Raw genomic sequence first — 26,614 nt, 5'->3', positions numbered from 1 at the left:
TGTTTGGCCAAACTCAGCATTCTACTCTGAAGTGAACGTGAGCTCAGTCATAAATGTTTTTCTTATAATGGTTCTAAATTATGCCTATTAAAATTATTCATAAAAACAAAAAACAAGGAGTAATAACACCACCCATCTGTTTCATACTAAAGGTAACACAAAGCTAACATGTCTACAATGATATTGTAACTACCTTTAAATTAATTTGACTCAAACTTACCCTGCCATGCGCCTTAAAAACTGGGAGCTTAGGATAATACAGACCCCAAACACTTGTCTTTTGTCTCCATCTCGTGGTCATAAAACGCCACTGTCCCAGTTGTTTTAATTGAAAGAATGAGTTTCATTTTGAAAGCAGAGAAAAGGCTGACCCTTCACTGTCAGGTCAAACGGAAATGCTGACAATGAGCTCAGCTGATTCACACTGCCAAAAGTGAGCGCGAGCAGGTTTGATCATTACGAGCTTGAGGATCCCTGTCGCTGTTTCAAATGTACTTACAAAGTTTAGGGTTACTCACATACAGAATTAAAGACATGTACCGTTTCCTCAGACTCATAAGCTCTGTGTAAGATGTGAGCATAATTCACAATGAACAGTCAACAAGTAGCCAACGCAGCTTCAGTGGGTGTGATGTGCATCCATACTTGTTTCAGTTAAAACTCAAGTCAAAGTGGACCCAGCAAACTGCCCCTCACCACATGAGAGCCCCGGTTTGAGATGTTTCTCACTGGCACCAAATTATAAATCATAAATAAACTTTGAATTCATAATTAATTCAACTTAAGTTAATAGTTATTTTAACCGTTAACAAATAATGAAATGCTTAACAAACTATTAAGCAATTGATTATTGTCAAGTTGTTAGTGATGTTTATACTTTTTAAATAGTAAATACATTCTGTGTAGTTTGTTGTGGATATAATGGTTCGAACTGGAGCCACAAACCACCAGGAAACACAGGTTGCAATCAATTATTATTTGTTTATTTTCCCAGAATGATGTGAATGTTTGTATTAGAATGATTCCTGGTTGATTGCCATGGTTCTACAAGAAAAGAAACAATTACAATATGTTGCCCAAACAATTTAGAAATCCAGCTTTATGTTAAATACTTGCAAATTAGAATACAATTAATATTTCAAATAATAAGCTGAAGATATTTCAATCGCGGTACTATTTAGCAAATTATATCAAATGTTCCTCATCATATTTAAACTTCATAATCCAAATGAAACAGATTACACACTACTTATAGTGAGGGATCCTCAAAGACACATGGCAAACTCAGGTGAGCACCAACACACACTGAGTCTGGTGAAAGTTTGGAGACAAAGAGGAGGAAGGCCTCATCCAGGCCTCTATTTATAAGGTGGGAGGAACAGTGGGAGGTGCTTGCACCACTATTCCACTTGGTCTCCTTGTCACGAGCCACTGACATGAAGGGGAACAAACCTACAGTTTCTAACATAGTTCATCTATAAACATTTTTTGGATGGCCATTATGAAGTTGCAACTGATTTTTATTAGCTTTACAATTGATTCATAATGGTTTATGAAGCATTTCCTTGTCTGTTAACAGTGAAATAAGTTTTAACTATAGTTTAATAAGCTAGGATAACTATATATAAAAATGTCACTAATTCTGGACCTGACCAGATGTGATATATGGACACAAAAGTGTTGAATAAGTGACCAGAGGAGTGGTTTTTTTGCAGAATATTATATCTCAGTGAAATTGACCTTTGAGTTTTTGAATATAAAATGTCATCACTTCATCATTTTATCCTTGTAGATTTGTGTGAAATTCTGTCATATTTAGTGCATGAATTCTTGAGTTATGGCCAAAATTGTTGTTTTTTTTGTTTTGTGAGGTCAGTGTGACTTTTGACCGAATTCTAATCAGTTACTCTTTGAATCCAAGTGGAGGTCTGTGCCAAATTTAGAAAAATTCCCTTAAGGGGTTCCTGAGATATCATTTCCACAATGGGTCGGATAGATGGACAACCTGAAAACATAATGCCTTCAGACACAGCTGTCACCGACAGACATGTAAGGTTCAAGTCAGTTGACTGGATGGTAAAATGAAGATATCACTGGCTGCAGTAATCTTTAGTCTTCCTGTATGTTCCCTTTTTAATTCAGTATCATCCTTTACATTTGTTTTGGATTTCACTTTACATATTAGTACCCCCCCCCCCCCCCCCCCCCCAAAAAAAAAAAAAAAAAAGAAGAAAAAAAGGCATGATCACCTGACTGTTTTATTTGTAAAATACATTTAATCCCTTTATATTTGGGCAAACCAAAGTCAACACGGGTAGAGAGGGGTTAAGATTTCAGTGGCAGTGGGTCCTGGATGTCAGTTTCTAATTCAAAAGGCCACAACATGGACAATACTGTCAGACACACACAGCTAGTGCCCTCATCATCCGGTAATACTGGACTGACTAGTTTTGTAATATTTTTTAATAATTAGGGGGAGCAGCTAGCTGATGTGTTGAAGGTCTGACTTCCTCAGTCAGCACTGCCACCAAATCCTCCTCCCTTTCTGTCCAGACTCCTTTTGACAACGTACCAGACAAAGATACCACGATACAAGAAGAAAAAAAAAAAAGGCATACATTGTCTTTCTACAGCCTTCATGATTTTCATTCGTACAATACTTCAGAGCTGTAAATATTACAAGACACTTTTACTGGTTCTCACTTAAAGTATGAAATGTTAGGAAGGTTACACAAGACGATATGATTTAATGCGAGTGTGTTTATGACCTGTGAAACTTAGAGCTTGCGGTGCGTTAGTGTCTGCAGCAGCCTCAGGACAAATTATAGTTGAGCCTGTCACGTGGTGGAGTAGATACCCTGCTGGACTGAATAAACAACATGCTCAGTTTCCAGGTGGGAGCTTTCTGATTGCCTGAACTTCAGCAGGCAGTTAAAACTGATTTGTGGTCAACACTGTAGCTGTTGCGGCTATGCCGTTAGATACTAGTACAAATATTACTACTGCAAACAGCCTGAGACAGTTACAAGAGAGTAGACACAAAATCATGAACACTTAAAATCTAATACAAACCCTAACAGACATGAATCTATCATACAGACAAATGTTTGAGTTTTAATTTCAAGGTAAGACGAGTCGTTGTTTAAAGGGGGGCTACGTGCTGGAACTATAACTTGGTTGAGTGTAGCGGCTTCCAGGAGTCTCTGCTGGCAGTCTGACCACCTCACAGTGACAAGACTCCAGAGGTCACTGCAAAATACATCCAGCTTGCACTTATTTTGACTCAGTTTCACTGGTGTTCATGATATTGTGTCCGTCCCAGTTCTGTACGTGCACACAAATACACTAGCTCAAACTGTTTTTGAGGTGCATACAGGGCCAAACCAACAGCTAAGCAACAGAAGCAGGGCTGCAAGAAGCTTAGTGCAAACCACTGGGGGAGCTGCTTTTGTCCTGTTCTTGCCCTGCACAGGGAGCAGTTATTACATGAACAGTGACATTGTGTAGAGTTAGTAGGCTGTGAGGCTGGTGGGACAGGACAATGACACAACAAGATGCCAGATGAGACAGAACTAGACTCAACCAGACAGGACACCCCAGATCCAGAACACCAAATGAAGGATCTTTCTGTTGTTGCAGAGTTTCACCATGTCAATTTCCTCCAGAGCTAAACAACAGGTACAGTTCTCTTTTACAGTTATCTTAATCTTTCAATTTTATGAAATCATTTTTTTTCAGTCGTGCATAGTTTCTGTTTCTGCTTCTCCTGTTGTTTCTGTTTTAATTTAAGGTTATTAGAATTACATGGAAGAAATGATACACCCAGACTTGCTCTGTATGCCAATGAATGACCATTTTTTCACCATGCTATTCAAAATCTTTTGACAACAGAGGTGATGATTGAGAAGTGACGGCTGTGGCAAACTTGCCAAGCAGAAGAAATTTGTGTTTTTAAGTATAATTTGTAATTACAAGACTAGATTCAACTTTATACAAGTTAATTCTGTCGAAGGAAATCTGAAGAGATATTGTTCAAAAATGTTTCAAATAACTGAGCACTCAGTTTTGGAAAAGTGATGAATGACAAACAACCAGAGACAAATCATCAGCCAAAACAACTGAGTTTTTCTTCTTGAGTCAGTTCCTGCAGGGTGTTCACCTGTATGGCAGATATGGTGAGGCCAACACTAGTGCTTAAGTAGCGCTGGTCATATACACCATCCTCTGGTTCAGTCTAGGGCAAGACAAACAAGCAGAGAGTGCAGGAAGAATACAGAAGAAGGATCTACTGTAATATAATATCCATGCTCAGGCAGTCATAAAGCACTGTTAATATATATATTTATATACAGTTTATACATAAAACAGTGGAAAAACATTCATAAAACCAAGAATATAAGAGCATGATCATAGGCAAGAAAGCGTTAAACAACTAAAGAATGACTAAAGGATGAGAGCACCAGGACTGGTGAGTGTAACTCATGTGCGACACAGTGATATAATATCTACATATCAGGTTAGGATAGCACTGGGTAAATATGCATAACAGCATGTGTGACTAACAAAAAAATCTTTGACAGTGTAATTAAAATGCTCAATGAAGGATGATTTATGTTGTCTTCTCAAAGAGCTGACTAAATCCAGCAAGCAATATATGGGACGTTTCCTGCTTATAAAAGGAAAAGGAAGAGAATGAGACGGACGCTGCAGGGTTGTCCTTCCGTCATGACGAGTAGACTGGCAGCCCATCGCTTCAGTACACCGGACTGTTCCGGATCCCACAGCACAACACCATGCTAAAGATCATCTCAAAGATCTGGGAGGATGAACACAAGGACAAGTGTTGGTTTCATATTCTTACACTGACATTTTCCTTTAATCGTCAGATGAAAATGTTCCCAACCAGCGCACTGATTACTCTGTTTAAATGTTCGCTTAAATCTACAGTGAGCAGCTGTTTTAGGAGATTACTGAGCTGCTTTTTTTTTTTTTTTAAAGAAACTATATCTTGCCATTGAAAAGGTCGGCAGGTTACAAACTGTTGAGAGACAAACTAATACATTGATCTTTTTGTTGACAATAACCATCTACAATAACACGAGTCTCAACTCTTTAATCTAAACTTTAGCTGCAACAACCGATTAGTCAGTTTGTCGTCAACTACTAATTTATCTCCAACTATTTTGATAATCAATTAATTGGTTTGATTTTTTTAAACAATAGAGGTAAAGATTCTGTGATTCCAGCCTCTTAAATATGTATATTTTTCTGGTTTCTTTCCTCCACTATGACAGTAAACTTACTGTCTTTGGCTTGTGGACACAACATGACATTTGAAGACGTCATTTTAGGATTTGGGAAACGCTTATTGACATTTCTCACTATTTTCTGAAATTTTATAGAACAAACAACTCACTGATTAATCGAGAAAAAAATTATCGAGGGATTAATCTGCAATAAAAATAATTGTTAGTAGCAGCCCTATTCCAGAACAGTTACTTCAAATGTCCAATGGACAGACAGGTGAACAGTACCAACACCAAAACAAAAGTTTTTCAAAAAACAGCCACACAAGCCTGTTTAAGTTTGTACAAAGAAAAGAGTCGAGGATTTCACACTGATTACTGCTGGAGTTAGACTAACTAACTAAACCTTAAACTATTTACTGAACACAATGTCCCCATGTTCTGGTATGCACCTTCTGTTTGCTTTTTGAAAAGGTCAAGGCAGAAATACACCATGTTATTGAAAGATTTTATGTTTTCCTGATGTGTAGTTGTTCTCACCATAATAACTGCAACCACCAGAGCAGCGATACCGATCAGGTAAATCTTATCTGAAAACAATTCCTCGATCCTGTTGTGGCAACTCTGCAAAAGAAAACAATCAAAACATAGAATTTATATCTGCTCCAAAGTAGCAAGAACAACTTGACTGCCCTGTTAAATGATTTTGAAGTCAAGAGGGACATAAGTGCTCCATTTGACTTTAGGTTTTCAGATTAAAAACTATCCCACCAGTGGCCAGGCAGGCTTCTTCTTCATTCAGAGTCTTGGACAAGCAAATGTAAGGAGGAGTTAACACTGTTTAGCTAATATCAACTTGGCTAGGACTCAAGACTATCTGCTATTGCTTGTAATTTAGTCAATCTTGGTTATTAAAGGTTATTAAACTAATTTAACCAATCTGTTTCAGAATGTAATTGGCATTAATGCAAGAGCAATGCTAAAAATACTACAGAGAAAGTACAGTCATTTCTCTGGCTCCAGCAGGAACTGCATAAATGCTATAACAGTGTTATAATATTCAGCAAAATAACCTACTCAGTGCTAATAAGCAAATGTAAGTGTATTCATTTGCTAAATCAGCATGGTGATTATGTAATAATAACCTGCTAAACATGAACGCGCCAGCATTGTCATTGTGGACATGCTTTGGTTGTGCATATGTACCAACCTACAACATGTCACACATCAACTATTGTCGTACGATTGATTATAAAAGTCTACCTGTAGGGGGCGCTAGAGCAACAATATAACATGATAGTTCTTCAATTCTGTCACCTTTAAGAAAATGAAACTAGGTACACAAGTTCTCCATGAGCATGTGCACGTCATTTCAGCATTGTACCAACAGCACCACGTTGTGGCCATTAAAAACATAAGTCACTTTAACGCACGATTCAGTTAGCAGCAATTTTGGGTGGTATCATCAAACATCAATTGCCAACGCTGCTGTGAAATGTGATGTCAATTACCTCTAGGTGGCAACAGTACAAATCAACTTTGACTGACTATGCTAACAAAACTCTATGAGCGCAGGATTTTGTGATGAATGTGCCACTTACAGGACTTTGATTTGAAAACATCACTCAGCACTGTAGCATTATGACGAACCGTAAGTAAGGGGCCTCGCCCAAACCCCGAATAACTGCCCTAGACCATTGTCCCTCCTCCATCAATCTTACAGATGGCACTCTGCATTCTAGTAGGTAGCATTCTCCCAGCACTTGCCAAATCCAAATGAATCCATCAGACTGACAGTGAAGAGTGATTCATTACTCCAAACAACCCATTTCCGCTGTTTCAGAGTTCAGTTATGACGTGAGTAGGGACGGGTACCAACACAGGTTCTTTTTGTTTCCAGTGAGATATTATTGAGTTTATAGTGATTCTGCTGTTGTAAACGTGTTGCTGCTCTGATATATTTAAAACATTCAACTCTATTTCTGTTCTGAATATATTCTTCTTTGAAAATAATATATTTTTTAAAAAACAATTAGTTTGTAATGAAAAAGAACTGATAAGAGTATAAAGTATAAAAATCTAACAATACCCATCCCTACAGCCAACGCTTGGCATTATGCATAGTGATGCAAGGCTTGCATTCAGCTACTCGGCGATAGCAGCTGTCTACCGCTGAGCTGTTGATGCTTCTCTGTGCTTCAGATTCACAATAGTTATCCTGGGCAGATTTAGTAGAGCAGAAATTTCACTTTGACTCATGGCAAAGCCGACAGTGCCATGTTTAAACTCACGGAGCTCTTTACAACCCATTCTGACTGCTGAATAATATATGGAAATGTCATGTCTGTGTGGTGGATTTTATGTACCTGTTAGCAATGGGTGTGGCTGACACCCCTGAACTCAATAATAACTAGGGGTGTCCACTGACTCTTGGCCACACAGTGTATCTGTGCTTTAAGTATGGAGCTGGAGCCGGAAGGGCTTTATCTAAGCTTATCATAAAGACAAGAAGCAAAGGGAAGAAGCTTGGCTCGGTCTGAAGTTAAAACGTACCTCTAAGAGCACCTCTAAAGCTATAACCTGTTAATTAGTGATAACATATTAAATTAGTGATAACATATTAAATCTCATATGATTAACCCAAACACAAACATTCACGTACTGTTATTGTATTGTAAATACGGGAGTTAGGTGCTGTCGTGATTTCTTGTGAACATTAGCCAGGAACAGGAACATGCCAGAGTTTTTGTCCAACATGTAACTCTCAATGAAACCACAAATTGTTTTGTTATTTTTTACATTTCTGTTTGTGTATATATTTAACACATAAGAGACAACATGTTCATTCATGAGCTTAAGAGGTATTGGCATATTTCTGATAGTGAACAGATCCAGACTAGCTGTTTCTCTCTGCTTCAATAGCCTACTTTAGACAACGCTATACCCGCCTCAGCTCTGTACTGAACACACAGATAGTGGTATCAGTCTCCTAATCTAACTCACATTCCCTGGTGCTACAAAAATGGCTACATTCCATTCGGCACACTGACGTTACTTCCTGCTACACCTAAATGGAACAGAGCAATCATTAACATCATTAGTTCCAGCTTTTCTTTGACAGACAAGATATCTGTCATGTGGAAGATACATTCTTCTGAAGCTTTCCATGACTCTTGAGAGTGTTCAAGGTGTCATGTATAAGTGTAAGGGTATTGTGTAGTTCTTTCAAATTAATTTATTTTTTATTAAAATATGTCAGACAAAAATGTCATTATTCTCATAACAAACGTAACACAGTGATGACGTGGTATTGAACAACCTTCTGAATAATGATAAATATAAACATGGTCAGATTGAACTTTATTTGATCTGAAATGTAACCTACTCAAAATGACAAGAAAAGTCTTGCTTTTATCCAGTGTTAACAAAACCTCACAGACTGCCCAAGCTGTTAATGCATGAGAGTGGTGATACAACTGTTGAGTTGAATGATTGCACTTACAACTGTAGTTCCAGAGCTGGGGCAGAGGTCGGTCAGGCCAAATTGGTCTGTGAAGTGTGTCAGCAAAGTGGTTACCTGGCCTTTACCACAGCAGCTCAGCTGAAACACAAAACAACACAGTGAGTGATTGTCTCTGTCCTCTACACAGTGCTTTCTAAAGTAACTTAAAAATGCAAAACATAAATCGGTTAATTAAGAGTTCAGAGACAGATTTTAAAGTGACATCAATTAAATATGGCATGTTGTACAGCTGCATCATCTGTCCATTGTATTCAGTCTACTGCTGGATTTTATTATCTCTGTCAGAGGAGCAACTTATACATTTACTTTTAATTAAATTCACAACGTGGCATAATGAGACATCAAAATCAAATTGAAATGTCATTAAGAAATGTGGTTTAACCGTGCCTTACAAAACACTGCACAAACTGTGAAAGGCAGAAAGTTAATTGACTCTCTAAGCTTTATGCAAATGAGCGTGTGTCGACATCATTAATACGTAAATGAGCATATGGCATTTACGTATAGCTTCTTTCATTGGAAAAGAGTTTTACACATTACATATGTATGCCATATGTTTATAGTAAATGTTTATGGTTTAAAGTGATGCACTCATGTTATTTCTTTTTAGTTTTTACAGCGCCACTTAATCTTAGTCTGATCCCACAAAAATCAATGTAGGCTTGGATCCCTGTTTTACACATCAATTCTCATGGTAAATAACAAATGCATCAGAAAAAAGTTAGTAAGTTCTCTTTCACGGCATTAGTTTTGTGTTTCACTATGGTTAACGCCCTTGCGTACCCTCAGCTGGAGCTCTTTATTACATTACGCCAGCCCATAGGCTGGCGCTGATGACGCATATGTCGTGGGGGGCATCAGCCCTCACCCTACAACATGCCGTCATTCATTATTCAAAAATCTCTACTCACTTCACAGAAGCCAAAGCCCACAACAGAAAAGGTACTCTGGAGCCGAGCTTAACTGTTCACAGACACGAGCAACCGCCTCAGTCACCAAACGCTTTGCTCTGAGTCGCTGTTCACCCTGTAGGGCAGCACAAACCATCTATATATGAGGGGAATTCAGCATTGTGTGGCCTTACATGGCATGGATCCACAGCGTCACAGGCATTGGAGGAGAATTGGGTGTCATGGGAGTTTGCCCAACCAATCCACATGTGTTTTGTGGACTTGGAGAGGGTCTACGACTGGGTCCCCCGGGAGTACTGTGGGGGGTACTGCGGGAGTATATGGTACAGGGCCCTTTGCTACAGGCTATCCAGTCCCTGTATAACCAAAGTGAGAGCTGCGTCTGCATACTCGGCACTAAGTCAAGCCTGTTTCCAGTGGTTGTTGGACTCTTTTTGTGACAGGAAACCTCAAGGCACAGCCGTGGGGAGGAAAATGTCTGGTTCAGGAACCTCAATATTGTGTCGCTGTTCTTTGCAGATGACGTGGTTTTGTTGGCTTCTTCGGCCTGTGACCTCCAGCAGGCACTGGGGCGGTTTGCAGTCGAGTGTAAGGCAGTCGCGATGAGGGTTAGCACCTCGAAATCTGAGGCCATGTTTCTCTGCCGGAAAATGGTGGACTGCCCCTTCCAGTTGGGGGGAGAGCTCCAGCCCCAAGTGATGTTCAACCGAGTTCAAGTATCTCGGTTAATGAGTGATGGGAAAATGGAGCATGAGATGGACAGGAGGTTTGGTGCAGCATCAGCTGTACTGCAGGTGCTACTGCAGGCCGTCATGGTGAAGAGGGAGCTGAGCCAGAAGGCGAAGCTCTCAATTTACCAGTCTATGTTCCGACCCTCACCTATGGTCACGAGCTGTGGTTAGTGACCACAAGAGCGAGATCACGGATACAAGTGGCCGAAATGAGCTTCCTCCGTAGGGTGAGGAGTTAAGTCATCTGCGGGGAGCTCGTAGTACAGCCGCTGCTCCTTCGCGTTGAAAGGATCCAGCTGAGGTGGTTCGGGCATTTTGTTAGGATGCCTCCTGGGCAGCTCCCTTGGGAGGTGTACCAGGCACAACCAACTGGGAGGAGACCCCGGTGCAGACCCAGAACTCGCTAGGGACTATATATCCTATCTGGCCTGGGAACGCCCTGGGATCCCCCAGGAGGAGCTGGAAAGCGTCGCTGGGGAGAAGGAGGTCTGGAATACCCTTCTAAGCCTACTGCCTCCGCGACCTGACCCCGGATAAGCGGTAGATAATGGATGGATGGATGGATGGATGGAAACGGATAGCAAAACTGCTATTTGCAATGACTGCTCAGCATCGGTGATGCGAGGAGGAGCCAAGACTCAGTCTTTCAACACTGCAAACTTAATTATCAATGCACTTTTCACATGTTCCCTGTGAACAGAGGTTATGTTTACGTACTTTTTCACTTGTGAAATTGGCATTGTTTATCGGCCAATTGAGTTATAAAATATTGGCATATTGGATATCGGCAAAAAATCCAATATCGTGCATCCCCAGTGTGAAGTGAGGAACAGGTGGGCTAAAATTTTAAATGATGAATGACCCTACAATATACATGTCATAGGGGCCAGTCTATGGGCTGAGCTTCTGTTGAGGGAACGCAGGGGCGTTACCCCTAGTGAGACACTAGCCCTTTTCACACAGAGACGCCGCATTATCGTCGCAGCGGTGGTTCACCAATTCTCCGCCGTTGGTTGTTCACACAGAGCCGAGCAGCTCTGGCGTAAAAGACGAACCAGAGTATAATTCACACAGCAAGCCGGCGCCGTGGCTTCAAAAGAGGCGTGACGGTACGCGTCATGGTGATGACGTGTGTTTCTTTCAAAGTGTTTCCCCGGTGTTTACCTGTTAATCTAAACATGTACACTGACTGTTTATAATCATATGGATGCTGTTATAATGTGTTGTGATTGGGATCCTGACCCACCAAACATCCTGGAAAGTGACAAAGTTACGTTTTTCTCCAGATTACATAATTACATAATCGTCAGTAAACTGGACGCTGTCTGACTCTTTCAGTCGCGGGGAGGGAGGCTGTTTTCTGGGGGAAAGTTCACTGAAGTCTCGGTGGAGGGCTGACGTCGCGACAAACAGTTGGTGAGTTAAAGTTTTTTGCCAGGGACAGACGCTGTTTTTCGGGCAGAAATGTGACGAAGAGTCGGTAGGACCGACAGGCTGACAGACGTTTCTCCACGTATAACTGCGGTATTTTTTCCCCTCATATAAGTTGCCAAAGACACGACCAGTTACTACGTTACTGTTGTTTGGTCCTGTAACGTTGCTTTGTGGGACATTTATCTATATTTTGTTGAGTGAAGGACCTGTTTAGTTATCAGACAGTGAACATCATCAGATCGACACACCCTCGCTCCACGCTGCCGGCTTATCCGCTCATACTGGTTCGGTTTGCTAATAATGCGCCTCTAATACTACCTCTGGAGGCGCATCAGAGGCGGAGGGAAATTTCACCCCTTGCCGCATCTGAAACATTCACACAGAGGCGGATGCGGAGAATTGGTGCAGGATCCCCGCATGCAAACGGCAGTGTGAATGGGGCTACTCACTCATGCTACTCAGAGAACTGGAGTTATGCAAATAAACCAAAGGTCTGTTCCTGGATTGTACTTCAGCATGTGTGTTGTTTATTGAATATGTAAATGATTGAACGAATCATCAAAAGAATGAAGACTTGAGCTGGTGGTTTTGATCAATGAACCGCTGACTTAAGGGGTGAGTGTGTATATTTTTACCTCGTGCCAAAATTCAATTGAATTTTTCTGAATATAAGTGATATGTTTTATAATGTACATTCATACCGTCTCATGGAAGACCTTGAGCACTGAGTTGGCTGCCTTTGTCTTGTCCGGGTCACGGATGCCTTCTGTCATGGCTTTGTCGTACACAGTGTCATAGAAGTTAGTCATCTCCCTCGACACCTGAAACAGGACAAAAGACATTTTTATGTTTAAACGTACTTTGACCTGTTATCAAGTGCATCAGTCTTAAGTGTAAGGAAGAGACACAACACAATAAACATCACACAAATTACATTTAACACGAAGTAACAGGGCATTCAAACCAAAGACATCTCCGTTAGAACTAGAACTAAAGTTGTGTTTTTAGGCGTGTTGCTACAGTAACTGTCTTGTTACCTGATTTGTCAGCCACCAAAACATAACACAGACGTGATGTGGGATGACTCAGGGCCTTGAGGAAAATGTTGAGCCAGGTTCAACTTTACAATCACAGAGCTCAGCAACTGTTTTTTTTTCTCCACAAAATAAATAACCAGCAATCTTTGAAAAACCCAGAGGGTTTTTCAACAATGCTTGCTTATGTTCTCCAGAGTCCTCAGACTCAAAAATATTCTTCATTTTATATGATATAAAAGATCTTTAACTAATAGCCTGTTTCTCAAGTAGCATTTATATACTTTCCTACCATTTGTACAACACTAAAATATACACACTTTGACTGTATGAAAAAATAAAATAGTAAAGTGTCACATAAATATAGACAAACATAATTTACAATAAAACATGAGCACAGACATTTGTAATTTCTGGCTACCATCTTTGTTTAGATCAGGAAATACAGTCACAAAGTCGGAAATGTGAAAAAATATCTATTATTTATTTATTTTATTTTATTTTGCAGTGGATGTAATATTTTTTCGTTCAGATTGTTAAGAGTCTTTGAAGATTGAAGGATATACCTTCAGAGTGGTAAGTGTTGTTAAATAAGCTTCTGGGTTTTTCAAATATCAATGGGTAATGATTTGTTAAAAAAAAAACTCCAGATGCTTAAGATCTGCAGTGATGGTATATATGAGAGCCAAAAACTGTGGCTAAGAATGGATTAAGGTAGTAGACAGTGTATGAAGGTAGTCATGATAATGATGGTTTTGCATGCTACTCCAAATGTTTAACTGTTGATTCTTGTGACACACTTCCACAGCTTGATGTGGGAACATTTCAGTCTAATGGCATATTAAAGTATATCTGAAAATGCGATTGACAAAAAATATTTACTGAACTTTTGGGCTCAATGTTGCATGCCTAATTCAAACTTTAGAGTATTTTTGCAGTCTTACAGTGTCTTTGTGCATGAAGCCCCAGATTCCAGCTGCAACTTCACAGGCGAACAAGATGACCAGGCAGGCGAAGAACTGCAAGACAGAATAGAGACCATTTAAAAATGTAGCTAATCGCTTAATGAGACAAAGAAGATTTTATGAAGTTAAGGATGCCCTGTGGAGTTTTCTTGTATACAAACAAAAGTTTTGTTGTATCACCAAAACACAAAGTGTACTATATCTTAAGACCCCATCCAGCCAAATTCAATGTTTTAGTGTTTTTATCACATATGTCTCTCCATATCTCACCCATACACCAGTATCAAGGTACAAGGTGTATTTATTGTCATTATTTAAATCACAAGGATTTAAAAATGAATGTTGAATGGGCAAATGAACAATGTTTCAGTCCTTTGAGTCCTGCTACATCTATTTAATAAAAGAGAGTGCTGATAATGAATTGCTGCTCTGTAGTCTAATGGTATGGCAGCGGATACTTCTGTATCTTTCACCAGGTGGAAGCAGGGTGAACAATGGCTAAAAAGTTGTTTTGTAGGTATTTGTAATGGTATTTCAGAGTTTGTTTCCTGGACAATAGTAAGAAAATGTTGATGACTCAACCTGCATTTGGGGACATAGACTAATTTTTTTCATCTAATAGATGCTTTTCTAATTTTTTATGATGCTACCATAGCTATACAGTATTGCTTTGTGGTGAGGAGCATAACCCATATTCAGCACTATTGGCAACTGTAAACACCGATGAATAATGGCAATATGGCATTTTTTAAATCCAGCAAGCCAGGCTTCCTCATGCGCAAAACATGGACCCACCCACAAATCTCCATGGTGTTACCAGAGGTCTAAAACTCCACAGAGAGCATTTGGTGTGACTGTGACTCACAGTTCCCAATAGACACTGAGACTCCTGGATGGCACCATAGCATCCAAGGAAACCAACCACCATCATCACTGCGCCAACAGCAATCAGGATGTGGACACCTGGAAAGACAGACATACAGACAGACAGACAGTATAGACTGATTAATATCCATGGAAACACATGTACATTAACAGGTAGAAATAGGAGGGCTGACCGGAGTGCTGCATGGATATCCAACATACTTGACCGCATGATTTCAAAGATGCTTCAAAAACAAGTTAATGTTAACAGTTATTACAAGAATGGAAACCACTGAAAGGCTTTCAAACCGCTGCGGTTTTGAAGCTCTGCGAGTATTCTCCACCCCATTTTAATGCCTGTTTGGATGCAATAACACATGACGACCAGCAGAAGGCACAATCTTGCTTTTACGCCAGTAGAATAAATTGAGTAATGTTCCAGTTATGTTCACAGGAAGTTGTGTTTTCTGGTAAAAAGCGCTTGCTTTATAAATCACACACATCATTTTTCATCCAGGACATTGAGCAGCTTCTGCACTTGCTTTCTCTTTCCTAAAGCACATCTCATCTCACAGTTTCTGCAGAGACCTCCATGTGTTTCATGTGATATGCTGTATACTTGCAGGTTAATATTTGACTTTTGGAGGACAGAGGGCATGCAGTACGGAAAGAAAGACAGGCATGAATATGCTTTTGAAACAGCCATTTCTCTACTTTGCGTATTGCTCTTAGTTCTGTTCCACACACCTCAGGAGGTGTGTGGTTGTAAATCCCAGCTGTGCACTGGCCTTTATAGTCTAACAGCTTAGAAACAGAAGTAAAAAATGTCCTATTAAGGTCAGGTCAAAGGTCTGATGCAGGGTGAGCCAGGCCGGGTAAAAGCTGGGTGGAAAGATGAGACTGGGGAGGAGGAGCATGCTTATACTACAGCTGTTGACTTTGAATATAAATTAGTAAGTAAAAAACTTTCATACAAATGAGTATTCTCTCTAAATCTGGGAAGTCTGTGAGAAAAACAGCCCTTAATCCACAGAAAATCACTGCTTTCTGGTTTTTCCTTTAAAGACCAATCTGCTGTTTTTGCAAGTTTTAGTCCCATAAATACAAATGACTCACTCCAGACTTTCCTGTGTTTAGATTGTTAAATGTGTTTTTCCATATAGTAGTTCAATTTTCATTTGATGCAGTTAACATGAAAAAATACAAAACACATTTCTTGCAGATTTGAGTGAGGTCATTTATTTCACTGACTAACACTGGTCTTAACTGTGTGCACACACATTTGAGAAGTGAACTGTTCATTGACGGTGCATTTACATACAGATTAATGGTTCAGAAATGTAAGATATTAGCAATCACTCAATGTCCCGCCCACAGGACTGTTTGGTTTGTTACACTTCACAAGTAATAGCCTATCAACACTGAATAATGTGAATCTGGAAAGTAACTACTAACTAAAGTAATCAAAAAACGTAGAGGAATGTATGAAGTAGCAGAAAATGAAAATACTCAAGTAAGGTATCTCAAATCTGTAAAAGAGCGGCCGGTACTTAAGTAAATTCTACTTAGTTACATTCCAAAACTGGTTATTCAAAATCTTTAAAACCATGAATATCATTTCTTCTGCTAATGTATATCAGTTCCAAATATCTGTTATCAGTCCCCTTGATTACTAATAATCTGTATCCATATCAGCCCTGAACAATACTTGGTAGATACTTAGTTTCTTTACTAAATAAGCCCACTGGGCACCAGCTGGGAGTGCACTTCTCTGTGTTCAGCCCCAGTCTCATTACTCCTGCTTGTCAGATCAGACATAATTCGATTCTAGACCGCTAACGATTCTGGTCCCGTAACTCATATCCCCATCCCCCTCTTCTTTTCTACCCACAGAGCCACTCTCTCTCCCACACACCCATACACCCACCCACACACACACACACACACACACACTCAGGCTAATTTATAAATCGATATCTTGGAGACGGACCAAGTGCTCACTCCATCTTTTATATTGCGGCTTTCTAGTTTGACACAATCGCCCCTCCCTCTCCAGATGCTGTAAGGCAATCACAATCTCTCCCTGTCTTGTCACCGCCCATCTGTCTTTTCTATTTAATGCATTTGCTCATTTGAAATTATGCTCTCAATAATTCCATTTACTTAAATGTCTTTTCCTGTTTGTCTTGATTTAATTTACTCATGGATCCTCTTCCATTTTGCTTTCTGTTTCCACTCTTCAGGCCTTCTGCATCTTCCTTGTATAGTCTGAGAAGGAGCTGATGGATTATATGACTCTCAACATTGCTGCATTGCCATGAGATGCGTCACGATCCTCTAAAATTTCAAGGCTACAAATAAAAGGACCACATGATGTAAATTTTTTTTCAATCAAAGTGCACCACTGTGCAAGATTGTTGGTTTCCTTACATTATGAACTATCATCGTTGTTTGTAATGCTGCCGATGATGGTGTTGTCATCCACATACTTCACAATAGAGTACATACAGTATATGCAATGTATAATATGCTGTGATGGTTTTGCTTTTTTATTCCTCTATTTGCCTGCTTGGAGTCTGCTTTGTGTCCCTTTTTGCTACAATTGTAACAATGTGCGATTTGTAAGAAATCAACACTTATTTGCATTGTCTTGAGAAACAATGCTTTTGTACAGAGCTTTAAACCACATCTCACAGTCCTCATATGGACATGGAGCCTTCTCAGTTGTTATGGACCTTCATATGCTTAATCAAAGTCTTACAAGTGGTCACATATGGTAGGGAATTTATGATACATAAATTAAAAAATATATTAATATCATTCAAATTCAGTCTAAAATCTGTTCATATTTAGTTCTATTTCATTGTTTAACAGGATTCATTACAATTTGAAAAAACTATTTCTCTTTTATAATTAGCACAACCATGAGATTATTTATGCCTATTGAGTTTGTTCATCTGCTGACAGCTCGAAAGAACATAAAGTAAGGTGGAACCTCCCTAAGACGATGAAGCAAATAGAATATTGTACCTCCAAATATTTTATCCAGATGTGTTTAGAAACTTTGGTGAAGTCATCCGACTATTGTGTATTATACAAAAGCCTTCCTTTCTGCTGCTTCCTGTTCCCTGTTATATTTTGGTAGTTTATTATTTATACTGCAGTCCAGCCATGTAAGGACATCAGGATTCCTGACTTCAGATTGGGATGGATGCAGTGGAAAAGACATTAAAGATGGGATTTGTTGAAACACTGCAGACTAAACTGTAAACGATACACAGAATAACTTTACTTTAATGAACAAACTGTAAGACAAAAACCAACATGACAGGAGAATGAATTCTGATTAACATTTGTCAGGTGACAAAAAACATTTGTTTGTCACATTTGAGTCGTATGACTCAAAATTAATGCTAATGTTGCTAATGCTAACCCTAATGTCTACTTGAATAGGAAACTGTTTGCTAACACTTTCGCCATATACACCTTACAAGGTGACATGGTTTCTGCTGGCCAAATGGCAGAAAAAAAACACATCTAAACTAGATCTATAGATGTATACTTTTATTAGTTAGAACATTAGGACATAAGTTTTGTATAAACAATTTAAGGTATTTGATGTTCTTTGTTATCAGAAATCACAATCCAGCAGTTGTCTGACTTGAAGTGTAACACTGTAACTGTATACTACAGCTTTAGAGACAAATACAATCCATAGATGCATTAGTGTATTCTTCTTCCATCAAAATGTTCATCAAAATCTGTGTTTTGCTTGTTCTCTATCAATACCTTACACTGTAAAAAGACTTACTTTTTCTTGGTGGCTGCGGTCCCAGAAAATGTGAATCTGTGATTTAATATTGGGAAGCTATCGTCCAGTTCACGTGAAGAGCAGCATTTGACAGTGAACTGGTTTCATTTCCATCCAGTGCATCACTACAGACTGCAGCTCTATTGTAAAACCCATAATCAAATTAAATGACATCTTAATGTCAGTTATAAATCAAATAATCTTTAAACTTGTAATGACCACAGTTCTAACCATTTCAGAACTTACAATCACAAGCTCCAGTCTTGTGACTTATATAAATAAACAAATTAAATTATTCTATTTGTTGAATGAAGGTCCTGTTCATAGGAAAGCACACTTGCACAACTAAGGCAAGCATCGTAGGCCAAAGTTAAACCCAGAAGTTGTCTGTCTACTGTAAGACTGCAAAACAATTCAAACTAACATTTAACCATTTGTTAGTTTGAACTGACCTACGTTCTTAATCTGAAATTAAGAACGTAGGACCATTTGATTTTTCAAAAGTGCAGTTCATTAAGTTTTACAAGAAAACATGAGCACACTCTGAAGTGATTATTCAGCTGTGGTTGTTTTAAGTTGGTATACTTTAGAGATCAGACATCAGTGATACCCAGGGATAGAAAATAAAAAAAACCTTACTATTTACTGAGAAACTGACTGTGTGTCTAATTCTGCAGAAAGGCGAAACAAGGGTGGCCATTGGGTAATTGTGTCTGTGAGGGGGTGGGGTGAGAGAAAGGGGAGAAGCAGATGTAGGACTCCATATTGAAAATTTCCTGGCAGCAGGGGATGAAGACAGGAGAGGAGGGGAGGAAAAAAGGGCAGACAGAGATGGAGGCAGGGAGGGAGGGAGGGAGGGAGGGAGAGGAGAAGCAGAGGAAAAATAAGGGTAAGTGAGACTGCGAACACTAACCATAACCAGATGGGGAAGTAGGGGGGAGCAACAGTGGAAAGAAACCGAGTGGAGAGAAGGAGAGGAAAACTTTCACAGAGGAGGACGAAGACGGGAGGGGTCGGTGAGGAGGAGGAGAAGGGGAAGGAGAAGGGAGGGCCAGTGAGGAATTTTTTCCTATACCGACAGGGCTTTTTCTCCCCTCCTCGGGAATGAGAGGGAGGCTTTATGTAATGGGTAGGATGCAATCATTGAGAAAGTCCCCGAGTAGTTCCTCTCTGACTGCTGAGGCTTTTTTCATTGAACAACCGCAGCTATGTTTCCTCAGAGGACGGCACAAACAATGATCCAAACACCCCCTCCATTTCTGTAGCTGTGCTTAAGATGTAGATGGGAGACTTTCTCCCATTTATTTTGTAATCATACAAACTCTGCATGTTTCGATCAACTACCCTTTCATCTCCCTTTTCAGACTTCTTCCTCACAAAGCAGATGACTCAGATAGTTCACGCAGATGTGAGGAAGTGACTGGTAATCTTAAGTGATGATGGTTGCACAGTTGGAGAGGTGACAGCGACTAACTTCATGTGGGAGTGCAACCTCTTCAGAGTCATATGATGAGCTGTGAGTCCTCTGTTAGTCCTGGTCACAAGTTGCTGGTGATCTGGGTGAGGCCGGACCGCCCCACTTCACTGTAGTGTGCTTCACACCACTTTTATATTCTCACATCCAGGTGACTGAGGGTCAGCTCTGTACCACCTGTCCTGTACTGTATGTGTGACTGCATGAAACAATGCTACTGTAGAGCAGTGCTGTCAAAATCATTACATTTTATTTGATGATTACACGTAATTATGATAAAAAGAATTTATTAACATATTATTTGAGTATGAGCTAATTGTGTTTATGTGGTTTGCATTTTATGACACAGTCGTGTTGTTTAGCTTTGCAACCAGGCCTGAATCCATGTTAAATTCAATGGCTGTCATCAAAACAATGCTGTGGTTGGCAAATTCATCTTCAAATAGTTTCTGAAAATATGTTTCACCTCTGGTCCTGCTGCACAGAGATTTAAATAGCTTCTTCTAACACTATTGTCTCGACCTATTGTAGAGAAAAAATGGTTCAAGATAGTTAATGTCAAAGGCTGCTTGACTTTATTTTCAATACTTACTATTTCTATCCAACTATGTTTATGCAAATTGACCAATTAGGAAAGCACCAAATACAACAAAATGTTCAAGTACTACACTCACTTGAGTTTATTTTCCTTTTACCAGCGTTTATGGGACAAACAGCGGATGTAAACGCGGTTGTTGAATGAATAATGATGTAGCTATTTTTACATTACAATCAGCTGTTTCAATTAAATTACACAATTGTAAACTGGGATTCAACAGACTGACAGCATCTAAACGGCATTGACAGATGATTTACAGACAGTCCTTTGCTGATTCACCCGTATGGAAAGCCATCAAGAGGTCTGTTAGTGGCACCTCTCACTCATATTCTTGCTTATGAAAGCAGGAACATGGTCTCATTTCGATTAATGGGCACTACTGGTTTTTGTTCCGACTACTCAGACAATCTGTCTTATGAGTCTGTGACAGACTGGAAATAACCAACAGAACCACAACACATGCTTTCAGTGGAACTCAGATGGTAACGTTAGTGGCCACAATACTTAATATCATGTAACACAATAGTTGATGATGTGTACACAAACTAACTACTCATCAAACTCTTTAGGTGAAGGAGATTTATAACTATTTGTTAACTTATTAATAATGAATATCACATTCATCTCAATCAATAGGGCCTCATTGCCTACAGGACATCCACTTACTCTGGTCATTAATAGTTAATGTGGACCATTATATCATTATATCACTTCAACTCCACTGCAGCACATCAAAGAAACATCACTGTGATCGGGTTTTTGATAACATTAAAGAAAGTGATATGCCAATACTTATAATACTTATACTTATGCCAATACAGCTATACTGTTTTAAGAACACATTAACTACATGTATCACTGCATTTGTTCAGGTAGCGTAGAGATACACATATGGTTTCTGCTGCTGGAGGATCGCTGCAGGTAATTTCATTTATATTTTCCTCATTATGGATGTATTTCACCCTCTCATCCCACCTGTTATTGGTCAGGATGATACTTTTTAAGCCAGCTGATCCACGGACTGAGAAATGTGCACACACAGAGGGACACAGTAGCAGCGCTCCTCCTCCTCATCAGTTTAATATCAGTGTATTTTGTCATATGCAGTCAAACAGAGTTGTTGATGGGACAGATGATTGTGAAACATCGGGGCAGAGGGTCCAGCAGCCGAGGATCACATCCCTTTTCCTCAGCTAACCGGTGCCACTAGACATAGATATGTTGCCCTGGTGTACCTGGCTCTTAAAGGGAATTAGAGACGACACTCAGATTGGTTTGATTTATGTTCGCCCAAAACACAACCCATGACTAATTCAGAGTCTAAATACCACCTCTTTGTGCCGTGTGCTGCACTCTGCACCCAGATTATCTGTCATCTAACTTGCAGAATGGACTTGGACACGCCTTAAACGCGCTAGCGCTTTGCGCTTTGCGCTTTAGACCGTCTAAATAGGGCCCTTAACCCCAGTTAGCTTAACAGGCGAGATACATACTGATGTAGAAGGTGCTGGGGGCATGGGCTCCATCAAATTCCAGCTCCAGCAGGTTGCTGGTCTTGGGGTCGTGTCTCAACCACAGGGCCACACCCAGGATCACACCTCCTGCAAGCTGCAACATACAACACAACACATAGTTTCTTCAGTACATTTCATTTTGTTCAGTACATTGCACTTCACTACATTGTGCTGATTAAATTACATCTTGTTCCACATTTTGGAAATAAGCTTGTTCGCTTTCTTGCCGTAAACCAGATCAAGTATATCCCAGCAGCAGGCTAACGTAGCTTAGCATAAAGATCAGAAACTGGGCAAACAGCTACCCTGGCTCTGCCAGAGGAAACAAAATCAGCCTACCAGTACCTGTAGAGATCACTGGTTTTGTCTTTGTGCTAAGCTAAGTTAGTTGGCTGCTGGCTGTTGCTGGATATTTTAGGGACAAAACTCCATGTCCCCATGCCATGTGCCTTTTTGTGTCGACAAATTGTAAAATGCACTTCTGTCTGAGAGTAACATGGGGTTAAAGGACAATTACAGAAGGTGGTTAGCTTAGCTTAGCATAAGACTGCAAGGGGGACACAGTTAGCTTGGCCCTCTCCAGTATTAACACAGCCTATGTGTTTCAGTGTTCTGTAAAAACAACCTGATGTTTCAGGGAGAGTTAACTGCTTTAACTATCTCTGGTTGAACAGAAGCCAGGCAGTTCAGACAATGCACAGAAATATTGTCCATTTCTCGAATATAATAATAATAAGTTTATTATTATATTATATTATTATTATATTGGAGAAATGGACAAACTGATAATCATTTTTAAATGTGTGTTTGTGTATAGATTAAAGAAATCAGACACATTGTGTTACACAGTGAGCTTAAGAGGTGCTGGTACGTGTATTTTTGAACTTTGGTTTGAGCCAGGCTTGCTGTTTCCAGCCCTCATGCTAAGCTGAGCTAATCAGCTCTCACTCTAGCTCCATACTTCATGCACACAAAGCAGTGTTGATAACCCCATCTAACCCTTTAAAAGAGTGAATATCTTTTCACAAAATGATGACCTATTACCCAATTATTCATAAGCAAAGTTTGCCAAATAGCTAGCCTGACTGTTAACATAACACCCCATAAACTTCAAATTAACGTTTTATTAATTAGATACAACATGTTAAAAAGTGAGCTTTATGTGCTTGTAGGCAAATTTTATTCCCTTTGGACAGAGCAGGGCTGCCAATGTTCACCAAAACTTTGGAGTGATACTTTGGGGGAAGGGACCTTTGGTTGCTGGCGAAAAAATGGGTCCGCTTGAAGCCAGATTTAGAGTAATATCTCATTTTAAATTAACATTAGGATTAGACTGTTGTGATGTCATTATTTGGTCTTAACCATCAATATTTGCTCATTTTCTCACTCAGCTCCATGCCAGCTACTCTCCCTGCCCTGTTGGCCTCTGCGTGCTCTCTGCCTCTCTGCCTTTACTCTGAATATATCAGAAAACATGCAAGAAATATTATCAGTAAACCAGTGACTAGAAAGATGTTCATACACATAGTCTACATGAAGATTAGACCGTTGTGATGTCATTAGTCAGTCTTATTCTGTCATCATTCAGGCAGCCTCTCCCCCGACCAATTATTTTTGCAACTTAAAAAACAGTTTCCTGAAATTTTACATATTGTTCATATTGTACCAGCATAAGTAGAAATAAAGATAATTATAAAATCTGATAAAGCAAGAAAAATTCAGACAAATCACTGCCCAGAATGAAAGCAGGTCTTTCTGCTTCTTCCTTGACATCTTTGAAACAGATTAAAAAAAATGTGTGTTTGACCCACTAAAATGAAAAATAACTGACCCTTTACTTTAGCTATTTTCATTTTGTTTGGAAATGTACCAGTTTGGAATGACGAGCTGCAGATGTATGTTAGTGTTTTTTAAATCCCATCAATAACTCTTTTCACTACTGTCATATGTATTTCATTAAAGTCAGTGGACATCTTGTTCTTAGATTTATTAACAATATATATAATTTATTTCCCTTCCCCTGTTGTCAGAAACACATCTGGGATTCCTTTCTATAGAATAATCATTCATTTCTTCAGTTGTCACCGGAGGATCAGTTTGGTCCAACACTCAAAAAAAATCTATTAAAGCTTTTTACCACATTGTCCATATTAAAATTTTCATAGTCATTAACAATAAAATACTGAGGATAACTTATTTTTTTAGAACCATTTTTAATAATACTATTTAATATATTCCATATTCCTTTAACATTATTTTATTGTCATCTAATATTTTACTGTAGTAGTCCTTCCTACATCTCCTTATAATATTAGTGAACTTATTCTTATATTTTTTGTATTTATTTTCTGCCTCTTTAGTTCTCTGTCTTATGAAATCTTTGTATAGTGTATTTTTCTTCTTGCAGGAGTTTTGTAAACCCCTGGTAATCCATGGATGATCTCTGTATTTATGTTTTCTGCAGTATTGTTTTATGGGACAATTTATTTATTAGTCCGCTCATTGTTTGGTTTTCTATGTCATCAGTGAATATGTTATCTATTAAAGTGGCACAGTGGGCTGTTACTCGACTGGGTTTGGTAATTTTTGGAAATAGGCTCATACTATACATTGTGTTGATGAATTCTTCACTCATTTTTTGCTTATTTGGATTCAACAGATCAATATTGAAATCCCCACAAATGAAAAGTACTTTCTGACTTATTTTTGAAAACATTTCCTCCATCCAGTCCCTGAAAGATTCAATACTAGACCCTGGTGCCCTATACATAACTAATTAATATATTTTAGTTTTTCTCTATGAAGATTTCAGTTGTTATACTCTCTAATAAGTTGTCCAACACACTTCAAACACTATATAATTCAGGTCTTCGTTTACATTCATAACCACTCCTCCTCCACTCCTATTTTTTCTATTTATATAACTGAATTCATGTCCATTTGATTCAAAGTTTCTTCCTTTATCAGGGTTGATCGTAGTGTCAGATATGACAGTTATGTGGCACGGTTGTGTAAATTGACTTCAGTGTTCCTTGATGTTGTTGAAGTTTGCATTCAGGCTTCTGAAGTTGAAGTGGATTATTGGTAAATTGTTAACTGTGTTAATGGTTGGATTATACTGTTCCTCTCTGTAGTAGCAGATATTAACATTTCTGTTACAGATTAAGTTATTGTCCACATTTTATTAATCTAGAAAAATAACATAATTCATATCAGAATGATATGGTTACCTACAGTTTGACCTTCAGCTTCAGCTGACAGACGTCATTATCCAGCTCACAATATTTTTTGAATGTTTGCAGCCTGTCGGCTAAAGTTTGTTTTCTCCTCATGAGATGTGATGGCACGTTGGTACTCGTTGCCTTTCGTTGGGTTGGTTAGATTTAGGCATGAGGACTTGTGATTAGTTAGGGTTAATAATATCTGGGTAAGCCAATCAGAGGCAGAATAGGGCCCCAAGTACGGCAAGCGGCAAGTGAGGAAATATATTAGAGGGGAAAAAAATAAAAAGGGGCGATTTATGATTCTCACCATGTGAAACAGGAAGATTAGTGCGTGACCGTGTGAAGATGCTTAATTGCGTGAGTCTCATGGTCAATGCATGAGACTCACGCAATGGAGGGCATGTTAGCTGTTTACCCCCATTTCCAGTATTTGTGCTAAGCTAAATTAGCCAGCTGTTGGTGGTAGCCTCATTTTGTACCTTATAAACATGAGAATGGTATTAATCTTCTCATCTCACTGCAACAAAGAGACATAGGTATATATATATATATTTGAGGACAATGAGTGAAGCATTCAACCTTTGTTCATTTTTTCCTTCACTTCCTCAGCTCACCAATTTCCTGTGGGAAACCCTGCACAATGCACATAGTGCACAGAGTAACCTTATTACTTAAATGTATTGTTCTTTAAGGTGGTTTACATTGACTTAAGCCTTCCTGAGCCTCTTTGTTTGGCTCGGGACAATTTAATCCTAAATATAACATGAAATAACGTGCACCAAAGCAGACACATGGGAACAAGCACATGGTAGCAGTCAAATAAACCACTGATGGAACCCTTCTGCTCCACATGGGTTTGGGTATTTTATATATCTCATATTTTACTACGTCCAAAGTCGAGAATATAGCCAAAAACAATTTCTGAATAGAAGTAGCTATTAGTTTATATGAATAGATCTTAACCGACAGACTCAGCCACCCCTAGTCCTCCTTATCCTCCTCCTTTAGCATGGTCCATTCCAGAGTTTCAGCCTTCTGATGCCTAGCAACTAGAACAACACCATAACTGGCATGAGTGCTGGAATTCAACACACACACACACACACACACACACACACACACACACACACACACCACACACACACAGCACGACAGAATGACTCGCTAACTGTAAGTGAACTCCCCACCTCCTTACCACGTGAATTACCACTGCGATGAGTCACTGCAATGCATAAAGCTTAAGCATGATTGAAACAGATTTCTGAGAGGCTTTCATTTACAGACC

At 39.3% G+C, this 26,614-nt stretch overlaps 1 protein-coding gene across 1 annotated transcript in view; it reads right to left on the bottom strand.

The window, feature by feature from the left end:
- Positions 1-2,240: 2,240 nt before the first annotated feature.
- LOC140994530 (CD81 antigen-like) overlaps positions 2,241-26,614 on the bottom strand; it is a 34,837-nt gene continuing 10,463 nt past the window's right edge. The window contains exons 2-8 of the mRNA XM_073464201.1: positions 22,085-22,199; positions 14,710-14,807; positions 13,824-13,898; positions 12,547-12,666; positions 8,749-8,847; positions 5,787-5,870; positions 2,241-4,816 (exon numbers count right to left, since the gene is read on the bottom strand). Of these exons, the coding sequence (XP_073320302.1) occupies positions 4,754-4,816; positions 5,787-5,870; positions 8,749-8,847; positions 12,547-12,666; positions 13,824-13,898; positions 14,710-14,807; positions 22,085-22,199 (654 nt within the window). The 3' untranslated portion in view covers positions 2,241-4,753. The remainder of the gene's footprint in view (positions 4,817-5,786; positions 5,871-8,748; positions 8,848-12,546; positions 12,667-13,823; positions 13,899-14,709; positions 14,808-22,084; positions 22,200-26,614) is intronic.

This window comes from Pagrus major, chromosome 4, assembly GCF_040436345.1.
Source record: "Pagrus major chromosome 4, Pma_NU_1.0".
Classification (NCBI taxonomy): Eukaryota; Metazoa; Chordata; class Actinopteri; order Spariformes; family Sparidae; genus Pagrus; species Pagrus major.
The sequence above is the reverse complement of the archived record's forward strand: the minus strand, read 5'-3'. Positions and strand labels throughout refer to the sequence as shown.